We start from the raw sequence: 14,076 nt of genomic DNA, 5'->3' as shown, positions 1-14,076 counted from the left end.
CTACACACACACACACACATGTGCGCGTGCACACACACAATACACTCACACACATACGCAGACATACACACACACACACACACACACACACATGCACGCACACACAGAGAATGCAGAACATTTTATTATCTCAATAAGAGAAATTCATGTGTGGTGTATGCTACACAAAACATGAGAATCGCAGTCACTCAGTACCAAGACATAAAAGACAAAAAATGTTGACATGCTAAGTTGATGTAAACATTTCATATTATGATAACAATCATTCTCATGTAATCACATGCTTTCACAGTCATTCACCATGGATGCATAAAGAATATGAAATGCTAAAATACAAAGTTACACACACACACACACACACAACACAACACAGCACAGCACAGCACAGCACAGCACAGCACAACACAACACAACACAACACAACACACACACACACACACACACACACACACATTACCATGTTGTTCCTCTCAATCATTTCGGGTTTTCTCATAATATTCACTGATTGACATGCTTGCTCACAAGCACATGTCCCGCCCTCTGACTGCCAACAAAACCACATGCATACACTTTCTTGTACAAATTTCAGTGAAACCAAAAACAAATTGCTGTCAAGTATCTTCTGAACACGACACCTTTAAAAAAAAAAAAAAGGAAAACAAAGAAAACAAAAGTTGAGGCTGCACAAAGCCTATGACAGAATTGTTTTGGGGAAAGTCTTGGACAGGAACTGACACTGCCTGTCATCCTGTCTGGCCTGACAGTCTTTTTTAAAATTTCATATATAATCTTTATCCTTTTATTTATTTTTGTTTGTTTTGCTGCTGCCCTATTATCTGCAAATGCTTCAATAGCAGAATTCCTGTGCTGCTCATTCCAAGTCCCCCCCCCCCCCACCCCTCCTCCCACTCCCCACGCCCCAATCCACAACCACACCCATGTTCCTGTGCCACAGTCCTCAGGGGACTTTCAGTGTTAGATCACCATGAGGCCACACACCAGAGAAGGCCCTGCGCTGTTGCCGAGTCACTTTGGTGGTGTTCCGTGGTGCCTGTTCTGATTCAGCATGTGCAGGACATCACCTTTTTAAACTCCCACACTGACGATTATGGTCGCTTTGTCATCCTGCCCTGCCTCCAGTCCACAATCTGCTGACACGGACCCTTTACAAAGACACATAGTGCTATGCTCAGAGACTGTGGTGTGTTACTGGTAATCACATAGCGCTGTTGAAGAAACTTCTGCAACAGAGCTGAGTGGAGATCAACACTTGCCCATCCACACTTTGTGCATATTCTCTATTTTCTGTCTTCGATGGTCAGTGGGAAACCAAGACCATGGTTTGATGGTTCAGCTTTATGATTCCATTGATATGATTTTAGAAAAAACAACAACAACAACAACACACACACACACACACACACACACACACACAAAACAAAAACAAAAAAAACCCACCCCAAAAACAAATGCAAATAAGACTGTGATGAAAAGTCAGAAAGCTCAGGGAGACTCCAGAATTTTTTTTTTCTCACTTGCCCGAGTCTCATAAACTCACCTGAGAAATTCCTTGAGCCTCGTGAACACTCTTGAGAAATTCCCTGCCGCACCTGAGATTTTTGCCCGAGTCTCATGAACACTTCTGAGAAACTGCCGGAGTCTCATGAACACACCTGAGAAATCCCTGTTGTTATTAACACACCTGAGGAAATTTGCCTGAGTTTCATGAAAACACCTGAGAAATTCCCAGTGTTTTGAACACATCTGAGAATTCCCATTGTCGTGAACTCGCCTGAGACATTGCTGAAGCCAGCTGAATACCCCTCATAATTTCTCAATGTTTTGAACACCTGAGAAATTCCCATTGTCATGTACACATATTAGCTGAGATTTTGCTGGAGTTCTCAAGAACACACATGGGAAATCCCCTCTGTTTTGAACACACCTGAGAAATTCCTACTGTCATGAACACACCTGAGAAATGGACGGTGTCTCATGACAGAAAACACCAAAGAAATTCAAAGTGATGAAGGAAATTCATAGCAGAGAACAAGGCACATGAAAGAAGAGACAGGCAAATGAGTGATTCATATTACCAGAAACAAAGTAATGTGTAACACACACACACACACACAAATGACTTCAGATAGTTGCGGGATGATGTTTATGGTGTCATCATGACAGTGTCAGCTTACAGTCGTACAGGCGGATGGAGGTGGAAGGCAAAATTTTATTTTACTCATGTCACAGTCTTCACAGAAAAAGCTCATTGCATGTCAGTTTCAGTGATTCATAGATACATGAACGTTGAATTGAAGCTCGGCTGGGCTGGCTGCCCTTCACACACAGCACAATACTTTGGCATAAAAAGAAAATCCCTGTATCAACCATCAACAGGATAATTTGATTTTAAAAGCACAGAATAATAATTCAAACAAAAGTGACTGAACCTGAAAGTTCCAGCTTCGCAGCCTGTTTCTCCATATCTCTAAATTGTTAAATGTGTCTGGAAATTTATTACCAGGTAACTGACAGATTGCACCACATAACTCACCAGCAGCACTTGAATCACTGAGCAGTACAAGCAGATGGTGCATACCCTTGGAAATTTGACGATGAAGCTTGCATGATGTAAGGGAAACAAGTTATTATAAAGTGAACAAACATTTCTTTACCACTGGGTTGCCTCCCATCTTCTTGCATGGAGATACACACGTGTATAAGAAGCTCAAACCAGTATAGAGATTACAATACTTCATATACCAGCACACGTTCAGTGGAGTTGCGGAAGAATCATAAGGTTGAGTGATAGATATTCAGTTGAGTAACATGATTGTGCTTCAGGTGCCTAAGACCCGATTATACTTTTGCATGCTTCTGCCTGGACTTGTGACAAAAGTCCGCTGATCATTTCTGCCGTGTGATTGCTGGATGTTTTTTCATGATCATAATTCATCATCCCAGTCTTGTGATTGGCTCTTGTGGCACAGCTATTGGGAGACAACCCAGGTTGAGGCACCGTGCTCTCTGGAATGCTTGAGAACAGATTGCATCCCTTGATATTTGCGGGGTTTTTTTTTCCTCATTCATTACAAAGAAAAAAGAAAACTGATTTCTGGCTCTTGTGCGGAAAAAAAGAAGAATTGAATCTGTGTGATGATAATCTTGTTTCGGTCATCTGTAAGTGTGCATGTGTGTGCGTGTGGGGGAGGTGTGTGTGGAGGTGGTGGTGGTGATGTTCAGTACATGTGTGTGGTGTGTGGGTGTGGGGGGTGGGGGGGTGAAGCTCAGTACATGTGTGTGGTGAGTGTGTGTATGTGTGGGGGGGTGATGCTCAGTACATGTGTGTGGTGAGTGTGTGTGTGGGGGGTGATGCTCAGTACTTGTGTGGTGTGTGTGTGTGGGGGGTGATGCTCAGTACATGTGTGGTGTGTGTGTGTTGGGGAGGGGGGGTAATGCTCAGTACATGGGTGTGTGTGTGTGTGTGTGGGGGGTGATGCTCAGTACGTGTGTGGTGTGTGTGTGTTGGGGAGGGGGGGTAATGCTCAGTACATGGGTGTGTGTGTGTGTGTGGGGGGGGTGATGCTCAGTACATGTGAATGGCGTGTGTGTGTGTGTGGAGGGGGTGATGTTCAGTACATGTATGCTTGTGTGCATGTTGCTCAGTACATGTGTGTGTGTGTTTGTGTGTGATACTCAGTACATGTGTGAGGTGTGTGTGTGTATGTGTGTGTGATACTCAGTACATGTGTGTGTGTGTGTGTGATGCTCAGTACATGTATGTGATGTGTGCATGTGTGTGTGTGTGTGTGATGCTCAGTACATGTATGTGATGTGTGCATGTGTGTGTGATGCTCAGTACATGTGTGATGTATGTGTATGTGATGCTCCGTACACACGTGTTACGTCTGCGGTTTGCAGAGTGCAGCCAGTCAGCAGCAGATGGCCCCCCGAGGGAAGTCCACAAACCCCTTCTTGTGACGACACTTCTCCCCCCCCCCCTACCAACACCACCACCTCTCCCCTCCCTCCCACCCTCCCTCTCTCCCTCCCTCCCACTCCTCCACACAGCGCCAGCCACCTTTTAGTTCCTGTCCACCCCCGCCCACACCCCACCCCCCCACCCCCACCCCTGCACTACTGTGAGTCCTGACTTGTGTGTACCCCGGGGAGAGGAGCATTACGACAACATCAGCTGCCATCTCTTGTCCTTGCCGGCGTCTCTTCTCTCCCTGGCTTTCCAGTCAGCGCTGCTGCTGCTGCTGCCACTGTGTTATTTGTAGAGATGTCACTTGCTATGTTTTTTTTTGAAATAATAGATGTGAATGTGTGAACTTTTTTTTTTTTTTTTTTTTTTTTTGTGCATTGTTTTCATCTTTACCCGTTTTCTCTCATCCCTGTCCTGTGTTTTTTTTTTTTTTCTTCTTCTCTGCGAGTGAACTGAAAGAAACTGGTGAGTTTTTGCATGTTGTTGTTGTTGGGTGGGGTGGGTGGTCGGTTGTATGTGGGTTAATGTGATACAGGTGATATGTGACAGGATGAGATAATGATTGCCTGGTTTGTTTTGTTGGATGTCACCTGGTTTTTTTATTTTTTTTAATATAATTATTATTAGTCTTTTTTTTTAGTGTGGTATTTTGGTATGTTTTTGCGCATTTTGTTGTGTTGGGAGTGGAATGCTGATGTGTTTATGCTGGGGTAATAAAAGTTTAGAAGCCAGCTGCTAATTCATTTGATCTGAGCAAGTTGTTTATTTTTCTTCTGTCTACCCTAGGGAGGAGAAGGGGGGTGGTGATGGGGAGTATGGTTTTTATAAGAGTGACATTAATTTGTGTGTGTGGGGGTGTGGGGGTAGTGTGTATACATGTGTGAGGAAGAGAGAGAAAGAGAGACGAAAAATGGCAGCATGTTAATGTTCTCTTCAATGAAAAGTGAAAGGTGAGAGGGAAGAAAGTTGTGTTCATGCACAGAGAGGTAAAATATATCCAGATCTCACTTGGGATGACAGTGACAGCTGACAGCGTTTCCCCCTCTCTCTTCAGATATAGCTTTGTTTCTGTGGATATGGGGGTAAGGGGGTAGGAAACCAGGTGCAGGAAATGGGGTGGGGGCTGGGGGGAGTCATAAGATGCGAGCTGGACTCTGAACATGTCAAGCAATTGTGTGTGTGTGGTGTGGGTGTGTGTGCGTTTCAGTAGGTATCTGTATGAACTGATACACCTATGTATACTCTGCATGCCTGGATCATAGGTCAGACATCTGTTTTTCTCTTTTGGAAGTTTTTCCGTTTGCGCTTGGCATAAAGTAGAAAACTGATCACACTTTTTTTTTCTTTTTTCTTTTTCTTTTTTTTTTTTACAGATATATTGCTTTAATTTTTTTATATTGATATTGGTAATTGAATGTGTGTGTTGTTTCATGTTTTGTTTAATTGACATGCTCCTGTATGTATTTTTTGTATGGCAATAGTATTAAGGTAATGCATTGAGATTAGAAGGATAGGGAGCGTGGAACCAAGAGAGTGTTGGGTCACAGAGAGATTGTGTGTTTCATGGTCCAGTGAGGATGCTAGCTGCTGATGGTTCCTGTGTAAATAGTGCTTCTTTTTGTACAGCAGGTGTACACAGGTATACACACGGCAGAGCTGATGTGTGTAGTGTACAGCAATAGCACCTGTGGAGGAGGGCGTTCTGTGTGTGTGTGTGTGTGTGTGTGTGTGTGTGTGTATTGTGTTTTTGTGTGTGTGTTGTGTTGTGTTTTTGTGCGTGTGTGTGTTGTGTGTGTGTGGTGTGTGTGTGTATGTGTTGTACACAAGGCATTAAAACACAGGCCTCCTTCCTTTTTTTTTTTTTTTTTTTTAATCTGTGAATTTTTTCTTGCATTCTGTGCAGCACCGGTTATCTGTGTGTCATTGTCACAGCATATCTCTGCACATAGCATCATCCCCACAATCCTCCCTCTCTGTCTTTGTGTTTAGAACTATCTTTTTGTGTGTGTGTTTATTTTTTGTTTGTTCGTGCTTTCCTTTCATCCTTCCTGTTTTAGTTTTTTTCTTAATCATCGTCTGGTGCTATGATATGCATTGTATCCCCTCCCCTGCCCCTAACCCCCTCATCCCTGCCTGAATTTATGGGTTGTTTTTTTTTTTTTTGGGGGGGGGTCTCTTTGCTCACTGTAATGTGTGGAGCAGTTGGACAGGTATTGATCTGTGTGTCATACCCAGCATTTGTGTGATGCCGTCGGTAGATGGTTTTGACTGGTGTGGGTGTGTGGGTGCATATATATATATATATATATATATATATATATATATATATATATATATATATATATATATATATATATATCTGTGTCTGTGTGTGTGTGTGTGTGTTGCGTGAGTAAGTCTTTGTGGATGAGAGAGAAAGGGTGTGTTTGATGCTGTGTGTGGATATGATGATGATGATGATGGTGTGTGTTTGTGTGTGTGTGTGTGTATGTGATGATTTTGATTGTGTGTGTGTGTGTGTGTGTGTGTGTGTGTGTGTGATGATTTTGATGTGTGTGTGTGTGTTTCAAGACCATGTTATCCCTCATACTAGCTCATCAGACTTCTGTTGAAGGGGAAGGTGGGTGGGGGAAGGTGGGGTGAGAGAGAATCAGGTTGTCACTGTGAATTTCTGGCTATGGAATCCAGGGCTGCTCTTTCTCTGTCGTGTGTGTGTTCACTGTCCACTGTCCCATCATGTGTTTGCTGTCTCTCTCGATCCGTGTGTTTGTTCTGTGTCCATCGCATGTTCATTCTGTGTCCATGATGTTAGCTCAGTTTTTGTGCTGCCCTCAGGTTGTTCCCTGCGTAACTGCTCCACACAGTCAAGTGACACCCCCCCCCCTCCCCCACAACCTGCCCCCCCACCCCCCACAGCACCCCCCCACTCCTCATCATGACCCCAACACTTGCATTGTTTTAGACTTTCTGTTGCCAATGTAGCCATGTGTGACTGATATCTGTTACGTGTGTAGTGGCGCTTTGTACTGCAGACAGTGCTCTGTGTGACTTTGGTCTGTTAATCACTTAATGTGTGTGGGTTCGCCTTTTCTGTTCTCGGCTTATATCACAGGTTGACGTAAGTTTACAGTCGGGCCAACAGCAAAGTGAGAGCTGTATGATCAGTGGTTTCTCCACTGCAGTGGGAATTCATCCACAGCTTAGTCTTTTGTGAAGGACTGTGACAATGCCTCACAAGGAGGCAAGATTGCACTGGCTCTTTGTGCTGTAGCCTTGGGTGCTAGCTGGCCTTTTTGGACCATACAGTGCCGACTGTCCAAAAGCCTTTTCTTGGCTGAGAGAGCGGAGATGTTTGGGCAAGACGCTCTTAATGAAAATCAAATTCTAGCCCGGATAGACATGACAGCAGTTGCCTCCTCTGCTGTTCTGATGGTCGTAGTTGGACACGATTGACTGTCTAGAGTGTGTGCAGTAATGCTTTGTGTTGCCGACAGTGTTCTGTGTGACCTAAGTTTGTTATGCGTGTGGTAACTCTTTGTGTTGCTGACATTCTTTGTGTGACCGATGTCTGTGTTAACACTTTGTGTTGCTGACGTTGCTCTGTGTGACCTGTCTGTCGTAAGTGGTAACGCTTTGTGTTGCTGACATTCTTTGTGTGACTGATGTTCGTCATGCGTGTGATAACGCATTGTGTCACTGACACTGTTGTGTGTGACTGACGACAATCATATGTGTGTTTACACTTTTGTGTTGCTGACATTGCTCTGAGTGACATGTTTGTCGTGTGTCGTAACACTTAATGTTGTTGATTTTCTTTGTGTGACTGATATCCGTCATGTGTGTGGTAACGCTCTGTGTCACTGACACTGCTCTGTGTGTGACTGACGACTATCATGTGTGTGGTAGCACTTTGTGTAGCCGATTGTGCTTTGTGTGATTGACGTCCGTAATGTGTGAGGTAATGCTTTGTGTCACCAACGCTGCCACGTGTGATGCCCTTCGTTGTATTCCAGGCCACCAAAAGCTTATAGCTGCTGCACATTTTGCTTTTATTTCTGTACACTTTCAATTACGACATACACACGAACGTGTTAACTTTATTGGCATTTTACGAGTACACTTATGAATACTATTTTATTGCGTGATGTATGTCTTTTGTACAGTGGGATAAATAATTGTGTGCTTGGTTTTTCATGCAATCAGGGGTTATGCATTTTGTTCCGATGACCTTTGCTTAACCTTTTCTCCGGTTCAGATATTACCCTTTTTACCAAATTCTTCCCTCCTCCGAGTCTACTCCATGTTCGTTCCATGTTCCAGAATTGTTAGGTTTTTGTCAGTTATGTGTTTCCATTAGTGGCATATTTTTGTGTGGGAAGAAACGTCCATTTTTCACACCACCTCAAAAAATATCACACACCATGATGTCACTTCACTTCTTCTCAGTTTCAAGCATAAGGAAGTTTGTATCGCATATTGCACGAGCCTCTTTTTTTTTTTTTTTTTTTTTTTTAGTGAGCATTTATTTATGTCTATTTCTCCTTCCTTTTTTTTTTTTTTATTTTTTTTTTTTTTAATGGACACATGATTTGGTTCATTCCTCTTTGTATTTTTTGGGGAGTGGTTTTTTTGTTGTTGTTTTTGTTTTTTTTGCCCAGAGTGATTTTATTCCCTTTCACTTATTGATTATTGTGAACACTGTTGTCAGTATTTATAAACATTTTGTTGGCAGAAACTCTGTGGAGCCTGATTTTTTTTTTTTTTTTTTTTCTGTTTGTACACCACCCTGTTGTATTGGTTCTGTGTTTTTAAAAACATATTTTAAATCTAAAAAAAATCTTTGTATTCATACAGACATGATATCTAGACATGTTTGTTTTTTTTGAACGTGTAGAAATACTTGTTTGTAGTCAAGTCCTGTATTGATAATATACGGTTGTGAAAGGTAGGAGGAGGAGGAATATGGATGAGTTCACCATTTCATGCTGCTCAAAGAGGAACAAGACTGTGGAAGAACGAGAGTAGAGCACAGTGCTGTTGTTGTAGGTGTTCATGTGTAGGTAGCAGCGGACTTGAGACTGGATGAAGAGTGTGTATTGTGTTATGTCGGTCTGGTCTTGCTGTTCATAGCGACCAGTGAAGATAATAATAATAATAATTGCAACACTTTGTATGTGTTCATCTACTGATGTGTACACATTGGCTGTAACATTCCTGTGGTATTCTATTCTGCATCTGTATCCTGCACTGTTCTGTGAGGTGTGTGTGTGTGTGCGTGTGCGTGTGAGTGTGAAACTGCATGCACTCATGCAGGAGTATATGTTCACTTGCATAAAATGATCAAGTTTGGTGTAAACAGATGCAGTTCTTTCTCTTTGTGTGTGTGTGTGTGCTAGAGAGAGAGAGAGTGCACAAATAAGTGAGAAAGGAGATATGATGATGAGCAATCAACAAGCATACCACTCTTTAACTCATTTGAAAATGTTTTTCTTTCTGTCCCAAGTTTTCAGGATGTATTTAGATTAAGTATTGGTGACCTTTTGGAGAAGGTTTGTTCAGAGTTGTGTCTTCAGCTTTGTCCGTTTCTTTTTCCCTGTTGGTTCGTCGTCTTGTTGCTAAAACCTCACTAGCGTCATTCTTCATGGGGAAATATATCATTAGTCAAACACTCTCACAATTAGTCTGGTTTTCACTCTGTGTGTGCTTGTGCATGAGTGAGTGCATTGTTGACAAGTTCGTGTGATGTGAGAGAGCCTGTGCGTACTGTTTTTTTGTTTCAGTTTGTGCATGAGTGAGTACATTTGTATTTGTATTTCTTTTTATCACAACAGATTTCTCTGTGTGAAATTCGGGCTGCTCTCCCCAGGGAGAGCGCGTCACTACACTACAGCGCCACCCATTTATTTTGTATTTTTTCCTGCATGCAGTTTTGTTTTTCCTATCGATGTGGATTTTTCTACAGAATTTTGCCAGGAACAACCCTTTTGTTGCCGTGGGTTCTTTTACGTGCGCTAAGTGCATGCTGCACACGGGACCTCGGTTTATCGTCTCATCCGAATGACTGACAAGTTTGTGTGATGTGAGAGAGCCTGTGCGTACCGTTTTTTTTGGTTTCAGTTTCGCAAGTGGGCGTCACTGCGTTTGGACAAATCCATTTATGCTACGCCACAACAGCTTGGCAGATGCCTGACCAGCAGCATAACTCAACTCGCTAAGCCAGGCCTCGAGTGCAGGCATATATTTGTGAACCGAACAGAGTGGAATTCATCTCCAGAGTGTTGCCACTAGACCCTCCTCCGTTTGAGTTTCCAGTCAAACTTGGGGGGGGGGAAATGGGCTAGAGCAGGATTCGAACCCAGATCTTCATGAACACTGTATTGGCTGATAAGTATCTTAACCATTCTGTCACCTTGCTCCTTTACCATGAGTGCACAGTATGACAGTGCACAAACTACTACTGGTAACCTGAAGCTTGTGGAATTTTACCCCGTCTGTATGTGGTTTTGTTTTTGTTTTTTCATCAAGGCCAGTTTTGATGTTTTGTTTCATTGGTTTTCTGGTTGATAAGTAAGCACAAATGCTGAACCTACTGGTTTGACTTCGAATAGAAAGTAAGTTAAAATGATCAGTTGTTATAAATAGAACATTAAAAGTACACTGACACAAACTGAAACTTCACTTGTCTGCTGCGCAAGTGTCAGACAGTGGTTCTCTGCTGGCATCAGTGAATAGTTTGATGTCATGCTGTTCCCATCTGCAAAATCATGTTTGTTCAGTTGCACCTTTGTACGTCTCTCAACACACACACACACACACACGCACGTACATACACCTGCTTAACCATACAGAGGTAAAAGAGGCAGGAAGGGCACAGGAAGGGGTGGTGGGCACACTGAGTTTCAGTTTCAGTTTCAGTAGCTCAAGGAGGCGTCACTGCGTTCGGACAAATCCATACACGCTACACCACATCTGCCAAGCAGATGCCTGACCAGCAGCGTAATCCAGCGTGCTTAGTCAGGCCTTGAGAAAAAAAGAAAAAAAAAGAAAAAAAAGATGAATAAATAATAGATAAGCTTACATAAATAAATAATAATTATAATATAAAAAAGGTAGTAGTAATAATAATAAAATAATAATAATAATAATAAATAAATAAGACAACAATGATGATAAATAAGCAAATAAATGTAAAACATTTAGACACACATTCACACATACACCCACACATGCATAACAGATATGCACCAAACATGCAGTTTCACAGATATGAAAGCACAGTCAAATACATATAAACGTACATGAGCTCCAACACACACACACACACACCACACACATTACCCTGCACACTGAACCAACCAGAAAACCGGTGTCTGCATACAACTTGTTTACTTCATGTCTTAATGAAAATGCATAATGATGTTGTCACAAACATCGTACAACCTCCCAAACCCAATGAAACCCGTTGTCATACAAAATTTCACTCACAAAGACCCACACACAAATGGGTCACCATTATATGTACAAAATGTGGAAAAGAAAACAAAAGTAATCAAACTATTGACAGTCAAACTTCACATTAGACTGCATGTTTGAATGACTTGAATATATAAAAATCTTGGGGGAAAAGACATTTCTTTCATTCCAAGTAGTAATTAAGTAGTGAGAAAATAGTGACCCTTATCTTGTTCACATTTGAACAACAAAATGATTAAGCGATTTTTGTGTGTTCTTTTCTTTTTTCTTTTTTTTTGACACTCAAAAGTGTTGAAAGCATGTTTCCATAAGCACAAGTCGTACAAGTCACAGGTATGACTGTAGAATTTTTCACATTCCTTTCTTTCCTGTTGTTATTGAATGCACTCTAGTAGAAAATGAATTTCCATTCTTGATTTGTTCAATATTGGCAAAAGGCTCCAGCAACAAAGTCTTTTTTTTCATAGCTTTTATACAAGCTGAGAAAAGAGGATGACACACTTACACAGCCACTGATAATTGTCTTTCTTTTCCCAGATAACAGATTAAAAATTTTTTTTTATTAAAGAACTGAGCACTGGGAAAAGTCCATTAAAAATGCTCCTTGCTGCACTGGAGCATCCAAAAACAAAAGGAAACAAACAAAACAAAACAAAAAAGCGACGGAACTTCTTTCCACTAGCTGAAAGGTATTTTGTAAATGTGTGTGTGTGTGTGTGTGTTTTATAAAAGAAGCATGTGTTCTGAATGCAGTGCTGCAGTGGTAATGCAATAGTCACAAAGAGAGAGGAGACGGGAGGAAACGCAGGACAACTGAAGACATCTGTACACATCAACATGGTCAGGTGTGTGACTACTGCCATGCTACATCAGGCAGCAGGTGATGATGGAATGTTATGTAGTCTGAAGAGCAAACACGGAAAAGGCATCACAAGCACCCAGTTCCAGTCTGAACACTTTAAACCTGTGCTGTAATAATTTAATTACATTTCCCCCCAACATCTTCTCTCATGGACTCTTTTCATGCTGTACCATTGACAAGATGAACCCCTCGCTCGCTGTTACTCTTGTGCATTTATTTTATGCTTTGACCGAAGACACCAGCCAAACTCTGATCCCACCCACCTCACACCTATCAAATCTTTTCTACCTTTCCACAAGGCTCAGGGTCACAACCTCATTTCTTGTGAAATGTCAGTGCTTTTCTGTGGAACAGACTTCCAGCAAGTTCTTGCCTTTTACCCTTCTTTGCATCTTGCATGAACACATGGCATCTGATGCTCTGAACATGTACAGGTCCACACTTTTGAACCTTTTTCCTGTCTATCTAACGTTACCTCTATGAATCTGTCACAGTTTCACTTGCCCAAATGGGACCGTATGAAAAGAAACCTGTCAATAAAACAAAACATGAAGAAAGTTACATGAATGAAAAACACCCAAGGCCATGCAGAATTTTTGTTGTCATAGGGGCATAAGTGGTGGTCTCTTGTGGGGGATGGTCACTCCACCTGGCTCCACTATCAAGCCCGCAATGTCTACAGAGAGCTTACTAGAGCGTCTACTGCATGTGCCGACTCAGAAATGGCACAGCTGAGCGAAAACCACTGTGTGATGCAATGCAAGATCTCCAGTGGACAGTAGCCCGCTCTGGCAGGGGTGTGGGTGGAGGGATCACAGCAAACCTACAGTGATAACTACTACATGATTACTGGGTCAAAAAGATTGCTATAAAAATGGGCTTGGCTGCAACTCTTTGTGGAGAATTTAACAGAGCAGCATGGGACTAAAGCCACTGAGACAGAGCATGGGAAAACTGGAAAAAAAACTTGCCCTGCAAAATATGTCTCCATTATGTCTACATTAACATGCATTTGTATGTCAAATATAGATGGGCACAACAGCCAAGTGATTAAAGCATTGAACTTTCACTCTGAGGGTCCTGGGTTTGTATCCTGGTCACAGCAGCTGGTGGGTAAAGGGTGGAGATTTTTTCTGATCTCTGAGGTAAACAGATGTTCAGACCTGCCAGTGCTTGAACCCTCTTTGTGTAAATACACATGCAGAATATCAAAAAACACACGTTACAGATCCCATATTCTATGTCAGCATTTGTTGGGTTATGGAAACAAGTCCATACCTGGCATGCATCCTCCTGAAAATGTAGTATGACTGCCCACAAGGTGGGGATAAAAACGGTCACACACGTCAAAGTCCACTTGTGTACACAAGTGAATGTAGGAGTCACACAGCCCATGTCAACTATCGAAATGCAACATTTCAAAGACACTGACAGAAATATGCATTCTTCGGATTATTCCCCATGTTAATTGTTTATATTTCCTTGGATGGGGGGTCTGAGGAGGGTAGGGAACAACAAAAATCTAGACAATCCTGATATGTGAACCTACACAGCACTGATTTGGTGCAACAAAGTTCTGCAGGCAGCTGTAGGAATGCTGACAACGTTAAGGCCTTTATCCACAATGTAATGAAAACATCTGTACAACACTCATTTACGTCCACAGAATTCATGCATGTTTAAAAAAAAGAAAAAGGAAAGAACCGGTAGTACAAGTGACTTGTTAAGTGCTGTATCTCATGTCAGTGTGCAT

At 42.1% G+C, this 14,076-nt stretch overlaps 1 protein-coding gene across 1 annotated transcript in view; it reads left to right on the top strand.

Annotated features, from left to right (window-relative positions):
* The window catches only part of LOC143289142 (uncharacterized), a 46,304-nt gene extending 41,953 nt beyond the window's left edge, over positions 1-4,351 (top strand). The window contains exon 9 of the mRNA XM_076598026.1: positions 3,922-4,351. Coding sequence (XP_076454141.1) covers positions 3,922-3,981 — 60 coding nt within the window. The 3' untranslated portion in view covers positions 3,982-4,351. The remainder of the gene's footprint in view (positions 1-3,921) is intronic.
* Positions 4,352-14,076: the final 9,725 nt, after the last annotated feature.

This window comes from Babylonia areolata, chromosome 13, assembly GCF_041734735.1.
Source record: "Babylonia areolata isolate BAREFJ2019XMU chromosome 13, ASM4173473v1, whole genome shotgun sequence".
Classification (NCBI taxonomy): domain Eukaryota; kingdom Metazoa; phylum Mollusca; class Gastropoda; order Neogastropoda; family Buccinidae; genus Babylonia; species Babylonia areolata.
The sequence above is the reverse complement of the archived record's forward strand: the minus strand, read 5'-3'. Positions and strand labels throughout refer to the sequence as shown.